This window comes from Pyxicephalus adspersus, chromosome 6 (assembly GCF_032062135.1).
Source record: "Pyxicephalus adspersus chromosome 6, UCB_Pads_2.0, whole genome shotgun sequence".
Taxonomy (NCBI): Eukaryota; Metazoa; Chordata; class Amphibia; order Anura; family Pyxicephalidae; genus Pyxicephalus; species Pyxicephalus adspersus.
This window is the reverse complement of record NC_092863.1, coordinates 54,164,425-54,182,406: the sequence shown is the minus strand read 5'-3', so window position 1 is coordinate 54,182,406 and position 17,982 is coordinate 54,164,425. Positions and strand designations below refer to the sequence as shown.

Sequence of the window (17,982 nt, the reverse complement as noted above, 5' to 3'; positions counted from 1 at the left end):
ATAAATTATGTCTTGTATCTTTAAATCATTTATATTGTTTTTTTTAATAGCAAGAGACATAGAGGGTTATTAGGGTGCCATTAGTGTTGTCTGCATACCTGTTGCAGACTTGTCATTAACAATCTGGCCAAACTGCTGTTATTGACACAAGTGAGAAATTACTTTCTTAAAGATTTCATATACTAATAAAAACTCAACTGGAGTTGTCACCTTTGCTCAGGTCTTTTGTACTTTATTCCAAATTAATTTATTTTAGTAGATCTACACTTATACTTCAATGTTATTATATTGGCGAACAATGGCTGTTAAACAGTTACATAGACTGAGCTGTGGAGGTAAGTTTGGTGGCAGGGCTCTTTGATGACAGCTTCCCTTTATCAATATGGTGATATGGTTATTTGGTTTCTAAGACCAGTGTTGCTAGATTTTGGAGCCAAGGCCAATTAAGTATTTTTTCAATCTTTCTTTTGAATTGACTGTTATGGGAACAGGATCAATGCCTTATATTACAAATCATTTTATTAGCACCACTTTTGTACCAATTAGGGTTCAAAGAGATTCCATCTAGCGTCTCAAGTATAGAGGTTTTCTGCTAAGGTCTGTCAGGCCTGGAAACCTTCATTGCCAAGGCACCGATATGATTGGGCACTGCTGGTCACACTAGAAAAAGCAAGAATTCTTTAAAGACTCATGCACTTTTGGCACTTTTTCTTGGGAAATAATACTTTCTACAGCCTGTAGGCTTTATTCACTTTTGTCTTCCAGTAAATGATAACTACACAAACCCAGACAAAAAGAGCAGATAGCGCTAGGCATGCAGCTGTATTATTAAGACATTCAGCTTGATTATTAAATATATACTTTGCTGGAAGACAAAATAACTGTGACGTGATTTTGCATGTTTTGTGGTGTTAATTGGTGTGTTTGCTTTGTTCCTTTAGAAACAAACAATCATCTTAACCATTCCAAAAAGCTAAGTCTTCTGTCACAGCTTGCTCTCCCTTACAAATCTCACACAAAAACAAGTTCCCCCATAAAACACAATCAGTTCCATACTGAGCAGAATCACATAGAAGAAATGATAGAGGTGGGAGATTGGAAGCACTTCACCAACGAGGGCATCCAAGGTGCGGACATCTCCAAAGGTATTTTACCTAGGAAGAGGTTTTCATACTAATAACCCCAGAAGCGGCCCAATTAGCATGCTTTAACCCCTCTTTAGAACATATTCATCCTGAATCATTTGGAGAAGAGAATGGCATCAGTAACAAAAAGGGAATAAAACTGTGACACCTTTACTTCCTACACTTTCATTTCATACGCTATGTTTTTTGTTTTGTCATTAAATAATAATCATTGTTTAGAAAAATAGCCTTTTTTTNNGGGGGGGGGGGGGAGGGGTTGCATGTCTTGCATTTACTGTTACAGCAAATACACTAATGAGGCGGTTCACAAGGTCACATAGCTGCAAGATTCATCTCTAGCCAATCCATGTGTAGTTTTGATTGCCTCTGGATTTGAGAATAGCCAAGATTATTTTTGTATATATATGCTGCAGTCACAGCAATAATAAAGAAGAGCCCTGCATGTGGTATGATTTGTTCAGGCATGACTACCTAATTGTGTATATTGCCCTAGCATTTCATATTTTATGAAAGGTAATAATTTTACAGCACAGGATTGTTGCATTAGCTTAGCTGAGCTCACTTGTAACCAATCCAAGATCTACTGAATAAATAAAAACAATTGGGTAGCTGCCAACATTTAATGCCTCGTAGATATAGCTACCACTAAGCTTTTAATTGATTTAAGAATCATCCCTCTCAATTTTAACTGGTTTTGTCTAGAGCTCAGTTGTGGTTTCAGTATAAAAAAAGTGGGTTTTACCTTCTGTTTGAAACCAAAAACGCTCTGTAAAGTTAGGAAGAGTGTCGCCAAAATCCTTACCATGGTACGTAAAAGCATCAACAGTCCATATAGCATTCCATGTGTTTTTTGTTTTTTACATTATCTTTGCTTACCTTGCTTGAAAACCAAAACCACCTTTCTCATTAAAAATCGGTGACAAAGCAATGTTTTTTTCTTTTCTATTCTGGAAATATTCACCAAAAAGTATATGTTTTCAGTAAAATATTCCTAATTGTCTGGTGCTAAAATTAAGGTATTTTATTTTTAATACAGCTATATACCTTGCCCTTAATTCTTCAGGTTTCTGAAATCATCCAATCCAACACTCAACAAGAACTTTTAAAACTATATCTGTGACAGACTGCCTACACACTTTTGTGTTTCTGGAAGTTTGTAGTACAAGTTATACCCTTTATTGTATAACTTGCTTTATTTACAATGCAAACTCTTGTAATGGCTTAGATCTCTTCTTCAGGCTGTATACAATTATAATAGTTTCTAATATCTAAAGTTTAAATAACTAAAGTTCCTGAAATGCAAAAGAAGCTAGTAGAAAATATCTGGAAATAAAGACAGATCTTCAGAGTGACAGATGTTTTATCACTTTTATATACTCCATAAAACATACATTTTGGCTGGAGATGAATTTAGTGAAAAAAAATTTACATTTTGCTTAAACCCGGAACAGTTATTACCTTATGCTTTTTGGTGATAATTCCTTTTTAAAAATTCTCAGATGAAAGCCTATTCATTGATACATGGACGGGGTCAAATATGAAAACACCCACAGGCAATATTTATATATATAAATATTTAACACCTCAGCATCCATTGCCTGCCGTTTTTTTAAGTGGCTCCTACTGTATTTACTCTTGCTTCTGGAACTTTGAGCCTGTTATTCTTATTAGTTTATCAGGCCTTGCATGTTATTAGAATTGGTAAGAGATTCTCTGTGCATGTGTTACAGGGGAGATCCAGTGCATTATTTTACAAGGTACCTGTGTTGGGAAACTACAAATGCATGTAAAGCACGTTGGCCAAACTAGGGATGCAGATGAAAAAATGCAGCCATTCTGCAGGTTAGGTCCACTTTCTTGAATGCAACCTTTATAGGCCAAAGTCCATCTTAACATGATCTCACTGTCCATCTCTTTTTTCAAAATCTCCTGAGAACAAGTTTATCCAGGAAGGATGAGTTCAGCTTAGGAGGACTTGGCCTTTAATTTATTACTTTTTTCACCGCAGGGTTACTAGTGTTGATTGCCCCAAGCAATTTCAATCAACTGAAGACACAGAATGGCTTTATTATTATTTTAAAAGTAAACAATTTATTCAGAACCACAACATTGTGCTCCTCATCAGGTCATCAACATTTTCTGTTGATGAGAATAAAGAAATAATGTGCTTTTTTGCTTTCAGTTGCAGCAAAGTGGTGGGGTACAAAAAGAATCGACTATGCCCTTTACTGCCCGGATGCCCTTACTGCTTTCCCAACAGTTGCCCTTCCTCACCTTTTCCATGCCAGTTACTGGGAATCCACAGATGTTGTTTCATTCCTCTTGAGACAGGTGAGCGAAACACTTATGCTATTTACCTTCTTTATAAAAAGTTGCACAAATATATTGACGCTATAATGTGCTTCAAATTATGGAAACTTAACATGAGGTAACTCTGGTATGTTTTTATAATCATGTCTCCAGCCTGGGGCAATAGACTTTATTTAAAAAAAAAAAAGTATTGATTTTTTAGTATTGAAGTATTGCTTTAGGAATATACTTGGTAGTTTGTGCTTAGAAAACCACAAAGTCAGAAAATGTGTCCAGCGTGTATTTTTGTGTCATAGGTCATACAAAAATACTTTATAGGTGTCTTCTACCAAAAAGCTAACAAATTTAGTTTTCACTGTAAACTTACTGTGATTTATGTGTGCAGTGCGGTGCATAGTCCATTGGCATCTCAAGGATGTCATGGAATGAAGCCATGTGCTGAGGTGGGGCAACTACATCTGCATGCATTGTCCTTCATCTGTGCATGTCAAATGAGCAAAGCGAGAAAATGCCAGAAGAGGAGAAAACATACCGGTTGTGGGGCCTGTATAGACCTAGTAGGGACCAATCAGTATTGGAGGGGAGCCTCCTAGAGTGAAGTGTCATATTGTGCAGGAATGCTGTACTATCAGTCCCCAGCACAGTTAACTCTGTATTTATTAAAATGTAAACAGGATTATCAACCTTTTTTGGTGGTTGTCATCACCATTTTTTAAATTGACAAATTCTTCAACCGTCAATTTGCTTAAAATAAGATAATTTATTATAATTTGCTTCCTTCTTGCCAAATATCCCTTATTGCCGATAAAATGGTGAATAAATTCAGTCCTTTTTATGCTCCACTCTGAAAGTTTAAAATACCATCAACTTCGATAAAAAATTGTGCTGTTTGTTTCAAACACCTTTACATATAGCCACTTTTGAAAAGTGGTGATACATTTATTACCACCAAACAAGTGTGGTTATCTAATATTCTATTTAGCTAAAATGGAGTTTCTGATACCCACTTTTGAGGTAATTTGGCACCTCTATTTTACACTTTTAGAAGCCTTTTATTCAAAAGTTTGATGCCACATTACCCAAACCTGAATCCAAGACCCTGGTTCTGTAAAGACATGTAGCAATATTCTGTAATATAATCTATAATAGGGAATGCAGTTAGTTATTGTTGAGATTGGCAGAGGTTAGCAATACTGGAAGCAGCTTCCTTTTTAATCTCGGTCTTGGTACTTAGCCATGCTGCCTGTCATTCAGCTGTGAAATGTCAAAGGCTTTTGCCCTTTGGCTGGGTTTGCAATGTAAAGGAAGTAAAGACATTAACAAAGATATATATATATATATATATATATATATTTATGGATATTTGTTTGTGCAAATACCTTTTGTAACCATCTTTATTGTGGTCAGGTTTTATTTGTTCTTACACATGTGCGTTCCAATATGTGACATGTTTTCCTTATATCCAGGGACAGCTACTGTTAATTACATGCCAATTTTGCTGGTTGATTGTCAATTTATTATTCTAAAGTGTTTTTTATCCATGCTCTTGGTTAAGAAATCATGAAACAAATGCAAGAAATATACATTATATATTCTTTCCACTGTAGGCTTTTTTTTAAAAAAATTGTATATTTCAGGTCATGAGGCATGAAACTGCGAGTGTTTTGGAGCTGGTTGGAAAAGAAGTCTCAGTTTTTAGTCCATCAAAGCCAAGAGAGAAATGGCTGAGAAAGCGAACACATGTAAAGCTACGGGTAAATGTTTTCATCCTTTAAAATCTTATTTCTCATACTTTTTACTCATATTTAATATATTTTGTTTAGTGCTGCTTTAAAATGTTTGATCATTAGGTAAGGAATGTATTAATGTAATGTCTAATGTAATATCTAATTTTTATAATGTATGAAGAGCAGATGTACAAATCTGAAAGTTAGCTAAGTTTGTAGTATTCTTGTATCTAAAGAAATATAACTGTTCTAAAATGGCACATACATAGTTACAGTGTAAACCATTGCACCAAAATCCTTTCACACTCTACCTAGTTATGTGGTGAAAAACAACCCTTTCCTTATTTTTTTTTTAAATAGGTTTTTTTTTTAATTTTTTTTTAGCATACAAACAAATCCAGTAAAACGAAATAAATTTACAACAATAAAACAATTCAAAGGTACAGTAGTTTAACAAACATTAATCCAAATCTAACTCTTTACAGGTTTTACTACAAAATGATGATAGTCTGTGGACATACCAAGAAGTTTAATCAAATGTAGATATTAAACATTTTCTAGTTTGCAGAGGTAATATAGCTATATATGATTCCCACAGTTCAAATAAAGATTGTACTTTGGAATCTTTATTATTGTGGCCTCCACCCAATCCATTTGAAAACATACCTAAGTTTTTCCAAGAACAAACCCAGGGTAGGAGGCTCAGCAATTATCCACTTATGCAATCAGTTTTTTTTTAACCACCATTAATATTAATCATAAGGAGTCTACTACATCCTCCAGTTATCCAGACCCGATCTGTTAAAACTCCAAACAGAGCCAATGTTGGGGATAGCGGGAGAAATGATACCAAATTCCTCTGTGCAAACTGGACCACTAGCTTCCAAAATCTTTTAACAGCAGGGCATTCCAAGAACATATGATAGGAATCAGCTTCAATCACATTATATTTTAAACATTTGGGGAGTTCATTTAAACCCATTTGAATCAAACGGTGAGGTGAAACATATGCACCATGAAAGAATTTAAATACAATCTCTCTCTATACATAGAGGACGTAATTGCTCTCCATGCTTCACGAAAATGGGATAAAATCTCTGCTGGGTTTCTCGATGGAAAATAAATACTCCACCTACTTAGACCAGTCTTCCTTTCCTCCTAATTCAAAATAGGTTTATAGATACCATAAACTTCAGCTATCACCCTCTTTTCAGGGTTCGGTCTAAGCAGAATATTATGTAATGTATTAGACCAGTCACTATCAGAGAACCTTTGCAATATTACTGAAACATATGACCAGATCTGATGGTATATAAAAATTTATTTTTCAACAAATGGGTATAAAGAAATTATAGTAGCAAATGAAATAGGTTTCTTAGTTTGACCATTAACAAGGGATTTTTACCATCAAATGCCTAACCTCCCTCTTCTCCCTGTCGGTCCTTCCTTGAAATCTCAATGGAAGGTCTGGATTATTCACTAGTGGGAGGCATAAAGAGGAGTGACTATTTAATTGAAAACGATGTCTAATTTTATGCCGGAGCTGCCAATTTGAATACAAAAGCGGATTTAATACTACCACCTTTGGAAGCAATTCCCTATGCATATGCAGCATGTATGTAATAGTGTAATTTGAAACCATTTCTTGCTCCAAACATGTATCTGTATAAACACTAGTTGTATGGAGCCAATCTCTGTATAAGATATCTGGTTAGTACTGCCCAATGATATATTTCCACACCTGGAAAGTTCAACCCACCATTTCTAACTGATTGGTGCATAATATGCATACTCACTTGAGCTTAGGGAATAGTATCATCTTAATCAAGCTCATTCTTCCCAGAGAGGAAAGGATACATGAGGACCATTTTCATAATTGTCTTTTAAGTATATTCCACAGTGGTTTAATATTAGCCCTATATGTATTTGATGGTTTCTTTGTAATATAGACTCCTAGATATTGTAACTTTTCCTTACACCAAACAACAGGGTATAAAGAGCCCCAGTTAGGTCAAACACCTTTTGTCAGATACAGCGCCCTGGATTTATCCAAATTAATAGAATATCTGGATACCGATCCATATTGTGTTAAAAGATTCAGGATAGCAGGAAGACTAGTCTTAAGCTACGTACACACTTCCAATTATTATCGTCGGAAAACGAACCACGAACGTTCCTGCACGATATACACGAACGATCGTATAGCACCGATCCTGCACATAGAGGTAACGACACGATCGTTCTTAGATATTGTACACACAATAGATACGATCGTTTAAGCGATAGAGGAACTATGTGCACGACAGGAAAGTGAACGGACGTTCATTCATCACGCATGCTCTGAACATGGACGATCAACGAACGACCGTACACACGAACGATGTTCAACGATCGTCGTCCAATCCGATCCGCCGGTCCGGTCGTTCGTTTCCAGCGACTTTCCTCGTTCGTCGGCGTCGTTGGTTACTTTTTTACGAACGATTTTTTGCCCAATCGATCGTTCGTCGTTCGATTGGAACGATAAAAATTGGAAGTGTGTACGCACCTTTAGGTTTAGCAATTTACAACAGATCATCTGCAAATGCTGTTACTTTAACTCTCTTAGTGTCTACAAGTATGCCTTTGAAATCTGGTGAATAATCAAGAAGTCTTAACAACAGATCCAAAGCCAAATTAAACAGCAGTGGTGAAAGTGGGCATCCTTGACGGGTGCCCCTATTCATCTTTACAGGTGAAGATAGGGATCTATTTTCAATAGTCTTGTATAAAACATACTTCTGTAAAATTATATCTAAATATAAGAAATATGTACATAATAACCAATTCCTCTGTCTTAAACATTAAAATATCTGCCTTTTCTTTCCAGGCAGTACGTTAGCTCCCTTTACAAGACATTTTAAAATATTTGTGTAACTCAGTGTTAAACATCCATTTGAAAAAAGTGAGATCATCAAGTAGATCATGAATAAACCTAATTGAATCATGTGAATCCTAGTGGTCCCCATTGCAAATCATTTTATTATATTCATAAAGCTCGTTAATAATATACACTTGAAAAAAAATATAAATAGAGTATATATAGACCTAATTGAACCATATAAATCAGGGCCATCCAGTGGTTCCCATTACAAAACATTTTCAAATATTCATATAACTCACTGTTAATATACATTTGAGAAAAGTGAAGTAAATAAAACATATATAAATCCAGTTGGATAATGTGAATCATAATCATCCAATAATTCCCAGGGCAAGACATTTTAAAATTTTCATGGGACCCAGTGTTAGTGTATGCTTGAAAAAAATAAGGTAAGTAAAAGATATAAAAACCCAATTGAGTCATATAAATTAGGAGCATCCAGGGATTCCCATTACAAAACATTTTAAGATATTCATATATCTCAGTACTAATACAGTATATACTTGAAAGAAATAGAATAAATAAACAGATATAAATCAAATTGAACCATGTGAGTCAGGATCATCCAATTCAGGAACTCCAAAGGTATTCTACAATCATTAATAGCCATGCATTGCATGTTTGAGACAAAAAAGAAAAACCAAAGAAAGAAAAATTGTACTACAAAAGATAAATAACTTATGTCCATGGTATATCTTACCATGGACATAAGTTACTCACTTTGAGTAGTGAGTCTACGCTGTGTTTCCAATGCCTGGTCTTCTAGAACGCTAATTCTCTGCTCCAGCTCCACAATACGTGCTGTGTTGGAAGAAGTTGATGTTAAAGCTGTTTCAAATGTATTCTGTAAAACGCCCAATTTTTTTATCAAAATAAGGTGTAAGGAACTTAATCACCTCCGCTGCTGTAGCATTTGGCACTATTGAAGGTATTATATTCTCTACATCTGAAACAGGTAAGTCCTGTGGACTGCATAGTCATTTTATCAGGAGAAGGTGGAGAAAGGGTCAATGGAGTCCCACTAGTCTTCTGGAAACCTTTAGATTTTATTTTTGAATGCTGTTTGCGAGAGGTTCCAGATGAGTTTCTCCCCACATTCTTATCCATACTAATATTGTTATTAAAGTCCATTCGACCCAACACAGGGTCCAACAATAAATTACTGCCCAACAATCAACACAAATACAGCCTCAGAATTAGAATAGAGTTCCCAAGTGCAAACATGTCACTCTGCAAGTATCCGTTCTCATACTGAACGTGAGGGAGAAAAAAAGCCCACACTCAGCTACTTTCCAAGTCCTAAAGGAAGCTAAAAATAAATCTGTAGTTTTGAGAAAGTTTCACAGCTTTTATTTTATCCCAGCAGAGTCTTGCTATAGCATAGTTGTGACTACACAGTGCAGTTTAATAATGGAAATAGCACCTGACTGGTGACTAGCGGCCTTAATCTGGAGCCACGAGTTCCCAGGTATATAGCGGTTAGTGATCTTCTCCCACAAGATCACGCTCACAGCTGCTCAATCCCATGCTCATATAATACAGTCTTAGATATAAAAAGTGCGGGAGGTTGAAAAACGACTAGGACTCACCCCTCTAGTTATTTCCAGGTCTCCAGGGAAGGACTTGTACTGCTGGCTTTATATAGTTAAACTATCCCTGCTTCTGCTGCTGCTGTCTCCGTCTTCGCAAGGTTCTGGTGACATAATATAAACCTAACCCGTGTAGCGGGCAACAATCTCCTCCCACATGATCGCTCCCGCAGTTGCTCGTTCCCAAGGAGTCTTGGTCTCAAATATTCTGCTGAGCCTCAAGAAGAGCCAGCAGATAAGAGGGTTTGTGGAATCCCTGAGCAGCCGAGCTAAAGCGCATCTGCCTCGTTTGGCTTTTTAGACTTTCAGGGCTTAACTGGCACAGAAAACTGACACAATTTTTGTTAACACTGGTGTGTTTCTTATTTCAGAATGTTGCTGCAAACCACAGAATTAATGACGCTGTTGCTAATGAAGACGGCCCCCAGACACTCTGTGGACGGTTCATGTATGGCCCTTTAGACATGGTGACACTCACAGGGGAAAAGGTAGGTAGTATGTGCACTTATGTCACTTTTTGTTTTTTACTATGTAAATTATTAGTTTTTCTGTGTCTTGAGAGTTCTGTTTCTCATGTAAAATTATATGGAAAACAGTGAATAGTAATAATTTCCTGCAAGAAAGTAAGTAGTTGTATAAAAAAAAATCCTTTCATATGATAACTGCATCACTTTGTTCTATTCATTTAATAAACCACTTCACTTCCTACTCTGCATGATTTAGAAGTATGTATGGCCTCACCTGTTGGCAGAGGTTAAGTCCAAAGCTTGGTTACATAAAAGACAATATAAAAAATCCGCTATCAACGAAACATTTCCTAATCAAAATGTTTTACTTTATTTAAAACAAACTTACTCTAAACGTCTAGTAATAAAGATTTTTGTGTATGTAGCATTTGGTGCTATGTTTTTGTATATTCCAAATATGGTATTGGTTTTGCTAGATTGGCTCTAGTTTTTGAAATAATGACCTCAATAATAACCTCATAGAAAACTAATGAAACGTGAAAATTTAGCAAAATTAAACTAGATATGCCTACGTATACAAAATAAAAATTTTTAAATACCTTTCATACTTTTCATACAACCTATTGAAATGTCAATATATTCTATATTAAGTATATTTACAGAACTAATCACAAAGAAGCCATTGAAAAAAAACTTTATCATTTCTTTTTATGCTTATGATGAAACTTTCTGTTCATCCAAACAGTGTAAGAAGACCCATCTTGGTGCAGTACACTCTGCAGTGTCTTAATAATGCTAGTCTTAACATATTGCATAGAATTAAACACTCATGTGGTGTGTGCATCATGCATTATTCACTCCATTAAAAATAAATGTCTTCCTGCAGGTGGATATTCATATAATGACACAGCCTCCATCTGGAGAATGGGTTTACTTTGATACTGAAATAACCAACAGCAGTGGCAGAATTTCTTATGTGATTCCTGAACATAAAAGGCTTGGAGTCGGGGTATATCCATTAAAAATGGTGATCAGGTGAGATTTAATACCACTTTTTGGCAACAGGATGATGGCTAAGAATGCATGGTCTATAACTCCACATTGAACACAAGGAGTATATCTGTGTCAGCACAATACAACATATATTTTTCTATATCTGCAGTAGACTTAGCAGCGATTGTACTTAGTCTTAAAAATAAAAGATATACATCCACCAAGATCTTTAAATCTTTGTTCATTGGTTTATATAACCTGTATTTTATTTCATATCATACATAATGTATATTGGTTTAGATTTATATTGTGATACCATCGGACCTTTCCTGTCTGCTAATGCTGTAACTATGCATGCACTAGATAATTGCCACTAAAGACAAAAATCTAGCGTGTGTACAGACCCTCAACACCATTTGACAGTCCACTGGGCACTTTAGTTTTACATACAAGCACATAGCACAGGGCAGCAGGAACCAATGACAACTACTGTTCTGTGAACTGCTGTTTTTTGGTTTAACATGCATTTTTTAGGAACAGAACAGTAGTAAATGGTTTATACAGCACATTAAAAACACCTTATTAAGATCTGTTACATAGATAATGTCCTTTGGGAAACCATATTTTTGGGTTGTGTTGACTCAACATATAGACCTCTCAGGCAATAACTTATTGAATTTACTGAATGAAAATGCATCTCAAGCAGAAATTCCATTTTTTGCTGTTTGGCTAGTTCATATTTGCAATGAATATATATGCATGCACACTATATGTGGATCACCATACATACTGTAAAGTGTGCACACATGGGACCTAAAGGTTTAAAGTGTGCTACAAGCTGTGGAGGAAAAAGCAGATAATAAAGCAATCCCCTAAAATACATCCTGGTCCAACCCGTCTACATCCAGAATCCAGTTATTGCCAAAACTGCAGAGGTAAGTTACATAGAGTTGCAAGAGTTGCATAATACAAAAATAAACATGCAAAAGTATGAAACAAAACAATTAGTAATTGAATCATACACCGAATATATAAGAACAACCTAGAGCAAAAAAGAAATGTTGCGAGCATAATGAAAAGTAAACATATATATTGTACAAATACAATATTACATACAAAACAAATATAATGATTATAAAACAAAAATAATATTGCCAATGTATAGAACATGACAAAAATATATTACAAAATATACAGTATTTACTGATACCAAGAAAGGAAAAAATATACAAAAGAACATAAGGTCCTAACGGTCACAATATTATTATTATTGTTAATTATTATAAGAGATGTAGCATAACATCAAGAAATTGGAAGGCATATGAAATATGCATTGCTGTGTCCCATAAAATTTTTTTCTCCTGCATGTGAATAATATAGGTATTTATACAAAATATAAATGCATCTGTAACAATGCCTTTTTTTTCTTTTATAGGGGAGATCATACATATGCTGATAGCTACCTCCATGTTTTACCTAAAGCAACAGAATTTGTAGTATTCAGCATTGACGGATCTTTTGCTGCTAGCGTTTCCATCATGGGCAGTGACCCGAAAGTCAGAGCAGGGGCAGTGGATGTAGTGAGGTCAGTGAACCTTGCTTTGTAGGGTCTGATAGCTGTTTTGCTTTGATTTCAGTAATTATAACATCTGCTCTGTCTTCTAGGCACTGGCAGGATCTTGGCTACCTCATTATCTATGTCACAGGCAGACCCGACATGCAGAAACAAAGAGTGGTGGCATGGCTTGCACAGCACAACTTTCCACATGGCATAGTCTCGTTTTGTGATGGATTGGTTCATGATCCACTGCGGCACAAAGCAAACTTTCTGAAAAGCTTAATTCAAGATGTAAGATCTGTTCCATACAATCAATTGTGGGTGCTATCTGCCCCTGGCCTTTTGTTAATTAACACTGCTGCCCTCCTTAGCACAGCATTGTATAGAGAAGGACATAATTAAAACCCTTCCAGGCTTTATAATAATATCTGTGTTCACCTTGGCAAATTACTTTCTATCTAAGAAACAACAGTAAGAGAAAATCTCTCCAAATTGAGAGAAACTATTGTTTTAGATAGTTGTCACCATAACAAGTGTCCCTGTTAGAGTTGCCTTCAGCTCCTGTTTTGGTTAGAAATGTAAATTTTGGATTTCCCATCACATTAGGCGACAATCGCTACCACGACAAAGAAAAGGGATAAAATGTAACAGGCCTTGTTTACTTTTTAGTGGGTTTTGACAGTCTAAGTTTACAGTATTTGTATTTGTTATTTTAATGCTGTATTTATTGTCAGCATAATGCCAGGGTTATATGGAGTTTTTAGGAGCGCTGATGAAAACATCACCGAAATGCACTTCATAGTGGGAAAGTAGTCTCAGAAAAAAAAGGCTGCAGTAATCTAATCCTAAAGCATCTCACTGTTGTGGATTCTGCCTGGTAATGGCGCTCACTCAGCTCAGCAACCTGTTTTATTGATCACACTGGAACGGGCGGTGACAGGCATGTTAAACTTTGTGTCACCTTCAAGAAGTACAGGAGCATAAGCTTTTATATATGTATACATTTGCTTCATTTATAAATCTTCATAAACTTTGTTTGATTTTTTACAGGTAAACATGAAAATCCATGCAGCTTATGGTTCCACAAAGGATATCTCCGTGTATAGCTCAATAGGTCTGTCACCAATGCAGATCTTTATTGTAGGTCGACCAACCAAGAAACTGCAGCACCAATGTCAGGTAATATCTATTTGTCTCTGCTGTTTAGTAACCTGTATCTAGTAATCTGTACTATATAATTTGAAGTAGACATGCCCAGGACTTGATACTGTACAAATGATACAGTGTTGCAGCACATGGAATAAAAGTGACCAAATACCAGGTATACCAAATAAAGCTAAAGCTGCCAGTAATACATTGATATTAGAAATAAGAGATTATGATGTTTGTCAGTGTTGGCAGGAAGTTGTAATTTTCCTTTAGCTGTCTAGAATGGCAATACCCAGAACCCAAGACCGGTGGTATGAAGTAAACCAGAAGTGAGACTAAAAACTTATGCCTTAAAATTCTTTCTATAAGCTACAAGAGCTAACACACAAGGAATAAGTATCTTTACTTCACTGCCCTATAGTTCTTTTCATGGTTTGTGTATATAATTGCTTTTTAGTCATCTGACATCATATTTTCTTCTATAGTTCATCACTGAAGGCTATGCTTCTCACCTTGCACAACTGGAATACAGCCACCGATCTCGACCTGCCAAGAACACCAACAGGATAGCATTGCGAAAAGGAAGCTTTTGTCTTCCAGGTCAGTCAGATTTCCTGAGGAAGAGGAATCATTTACTTCGCACCATCTCATCACAGCCCACAGCTAGCAGCAACCACAAACCAGAGCGAACACAAAGTCAATCTGAGAGTGACCGCGATCGGGAAAAAGAACGTAGCCAAAGAAGTATGAGCATTGCAGCCGGATGCTGGGGAAGGAGTGCGGCCACCACCACGCTGGATTCTGGCGTTTTAAGTCAGAAGTGAGCTCCCATCCATTCTGAACTAATACTTGTGCTTGGCTCTTGCCACTTTAAAGGGAGGGGGGCAAATTAGGGACTGAGGTGCAACTTTGTCTCCCAAGACGGAGTTGACAATATGGTGCTACTATATAACAACGTTAGCAAAGCTGATGACAGGAAAGGTTTAACTGCAGGCCTTAAGAAGGACATCAGTTCCTAGCAGGCCATTGTGACAGAACCACACAAGGCGGCAAGTTAAATTCATAAGCAGTTAACATTTTTATTTATTTTTATTATATTCTTTGACTTCTCAGTGTAAATATATGTGCCTCCTTTATCTTCTTAGCCATCTGTAAAGGGTTACTGAGAAGAATGCACAGCACATGTTCATTTAAATAAGGAGAAGGATTTTAGTTCTTACTTTGTACATAGCACCCATCATATCACCACAGACAAAAGAGGCAGCCTCCACAGAACCAGCTGTAACCACTGATATCTCCATTCACACCCTTGTCTGCTCTCCTTTCTTTAAACCAAGGCACAACAAATGAAAAAGTCGACACAAACTATTTTCATGTTTTTTTTTTTTCTGGAAAAGATGTATGTTTTTTCACACAATGTTCTAGGACTATGGACAGTCTGCCTTGTTCATTTCAACTGTTCTTGTTTGCTGGTCATGTAAAGGACAAACAGACATGAAAGCACTGCACAGGTACTGTTACCTGGGGTTTTGGTGATCAGAGGACAAGTGAAACCCATAACCCTGAAATCCTTTTGTAATGGAAGTTCTTAATCTTAATTCTGTACGTGTCCAGTCTGCTGCTTTTTGCGTGTAGTTGCTCAACTGTATGACCTCATTGTTTTCTTTGCACTGATAATTTTTAGATTGGAGATCTGTTACCATCTCATGTAGCTACATATCCTTGTCCTGTAGTGCATGGTAATTTAATATTGCTAAGCCAGAGGATAGGTAGAATTATTTTTGTGCTGTGTTTTTCCCCAGTATCATGTTTAAGCAGGCGTGCCAAAAAAAAAGTCATACACGACGTAGCATGGAATAGGCAAAACAATTTAATTTGCATAGCTCCTACATCTGCCATGTTAACAGTACCTAATGGGTAGTTATCTAGACATATTTGTATTCATCTCCCACAAAGGCTGGTACACATAAAACAGGACTTAGTTATTTCACACACAGCACAGAATGTTAGCAGATCAGTACAATACTGTATTACGTCTAGCACTGTGAGATCTCCTGGATTGTCACCAAGACAGGTGAACAGAAAGCCAAAAAAAGCAAATGATTGAACGTTTGTGATATGTTAGATTAAGAATATGTATAAGTACTCTTCCTATATTGATGTTTACTCTGCCCAGCAAGTTTCTGCTGCCCTAGCTCAACAGGGAATGAGTTATGATGCCAGTTTCATATAACTGTTCTCTATATAGAGTGACCTGCACCTTTAATCCTGCTTTAGGGATAGCAGAATTGCACTGCTCACCCAGTATAGGCTAGACCCCCTCCTCCACTGAAAACCTGTGTCATGTGCATCTTATATCTGAATCATCAGATACTGGACACACACAGATTACATTGCACATTGTAATAGATCTATAGCTTTGATCCCACTGATAATTGTCCAAAATATTTTTGGTGTTTTTTTCCCCTTTGTACAAAGTATCTTTATGCTTCTGTATTAAATGTAAGAATTGGCTGGCCGTTATATGACACCTCTTGCACGCCTGCAAAAGTGTGAAACTCGTCAGTCCATGGTATAATGTGTGATTGACATTTGACAGTTACAGTATAAAGCACATATACACAAATATGTTTTGTAAATTCTCTGCCTGAGGTGTGAATAGGCCAGGTATTGCAGGGATATACAGGCACTGCGAAACAGAGATTTATCTGTATTGGTCAAACAGCATCAGACATGGTCTTTAAAATAGTGAATGGTGAGCAGTGAGAGAAATGCACAAAGGGAGGAAATGTATGTAAATTTATTGTAATGTGCAGGGGATAAGCTATCGTGTGTAGATACTGTATAACAAACAAATGTAAATGTTCAGAAAAGTGGTTATATAAAAGTGAAAGTTATTTATTTATGTAGAAAATGTCTCGGGTGGGGGCGATTCTTTTTGTTTTTAATGAATATTTTAAAAAAAACAAACAAAAAAAGTAGCTTTTTGTTTCAGGCATTATGTACAAAGCAATTAAATTAAAGGACCAACTATAATGTAATTGTCATTTGCATAAGTGCAATATATTCTGGAGTCACCCTCATTGCACCATACTCTCCATGTAGATTGGACAATCATATCCTATATATCTCCTCACGTTTTTTTGTTGTTTTTTTCAGGCATGTCCTCATATTATACATAGTCCAGTTTGGTAACTCTAAAGGAGAATTGTACAGACATGGTACAATCAGATTGTATAGTATATAGCCAGTTGTAGGCTTTATGAAAACATCCTGCCTTCCTTGACTGAATATTTGGATCTTTACAAAGATTCCTCCAGGAAGGAGTTCATGAAAAGAAGTTCAGCTCATTGTTAGATATCAGCTCTGTTAATTTCTGTTTATTTTCCAAAAGCAATAGTTTAATTCATCTTCTGAACTGGTTGGGGCCCAGCTAGCTCAAAGATGGCTGTGTATGTATAAATATTTATTCCTAACCAGTTTGCATCTGCTATTGTTTATTGTCTCCATTGCTTCGGGAGGCCTAATAACCTCCACCTATGTCTATTTCACCTTTGAGAAGTTGTATCCTTTGATTCAACATCTTAGTCTCAAATAACCAAAAATGAATAAATATTAAGTTTACAATGTTAGTAAAATACAATAAATGAAAACCAGAGCTTACAATAATAGGACAATTTCATTCCTTTAACTGGTTGATGCGTGTGCAGATTTTCCTAGCACGGATGGGGTATTGGCACCCCTCATGTCATATATCCTGCACTTTCTTCTCTAGCCCAGACAGAAAGGTATTTCACCTTTGCTGCATTTCCTAGAAACTCCAGTAGCCTTACATTTCTCATATTCCTGCCAGGAGTATAACCTTGACTGTCAGCTTTCTACAGTATGTAATATTTTATTTATATAGACAATAATAAATGAAGACATGGAGACTTGCACAAGACTGAACTCTTCCAAATGTCTGTCTGCTGCCTGCTGCTCCCTGGTTTTCATTTTTTGTATTATTTTGGTGTGTGTACAAATACTATTTTGCTTGTATGTGTGCTAGTGTGTTGTTTTAGGCCTCTGTGCTTTCTGTGCAGTACCCATTGTACGTTACACAGATTAAAGATTTGGGAAGGCTA

The 17,982-nt window shown here is 36.3% G+C and overlaps 1 protein-coding gene across 16 annotated transcripts in view; it reads left to right on the top strand.

The window, feature by feature from the left end:
- PITPNM2 (phosphatidylinositol transfer protein membrane associated 2) overlaps positions 1–17,982 on the top strand; it is a 160,435-nt gene extending 142,453 nt beyond the window's left edge. For 11 of the 16 annotated variants that reach the window (XM_072415803.1, XM_072415805.1, XM_072415810.1 and 8 more), the window contains 9 exons: positions 942–1,145; positions 3,328–3,476; positions 5,093–5,209; positions 10,063–10,179; positions 11,045–11,193; positions 12,587–12,736; positions 12,817–13,000; positions 13,760–13,888; positions 14,344–17,982. In XM_072415803.1, the coding sequence (XP_072271904.1) occupies positions 942–1,145; positions 3,328–3,476; positions 5,093–5,209; positions 10,063–10,179; positions 11,045–11,193; positions 12,587–12,736; positions 12,817–13,000; positions 13,760–13,888; positions 14,344–14,682 (1,538 nt within the window). In that variant the 3' untranslated portion in view covers positions 14,683–17,982. The remainder of the gene's footprint in view (positions 1–941; positions 1,146–3,327; positions 3,477–5,092; positions 5,210–10,062; positions 10,180–11,044; positions 11,194–12,586; positions 12,737–12,816; positions 13,001–13,759; positions 13,889–14,343) is intronic. The other 5 variants (XM_072415815.1, XM_072415813.1, XM_072415816.1 and 2 more) reach the window with 1 other exon arrangement.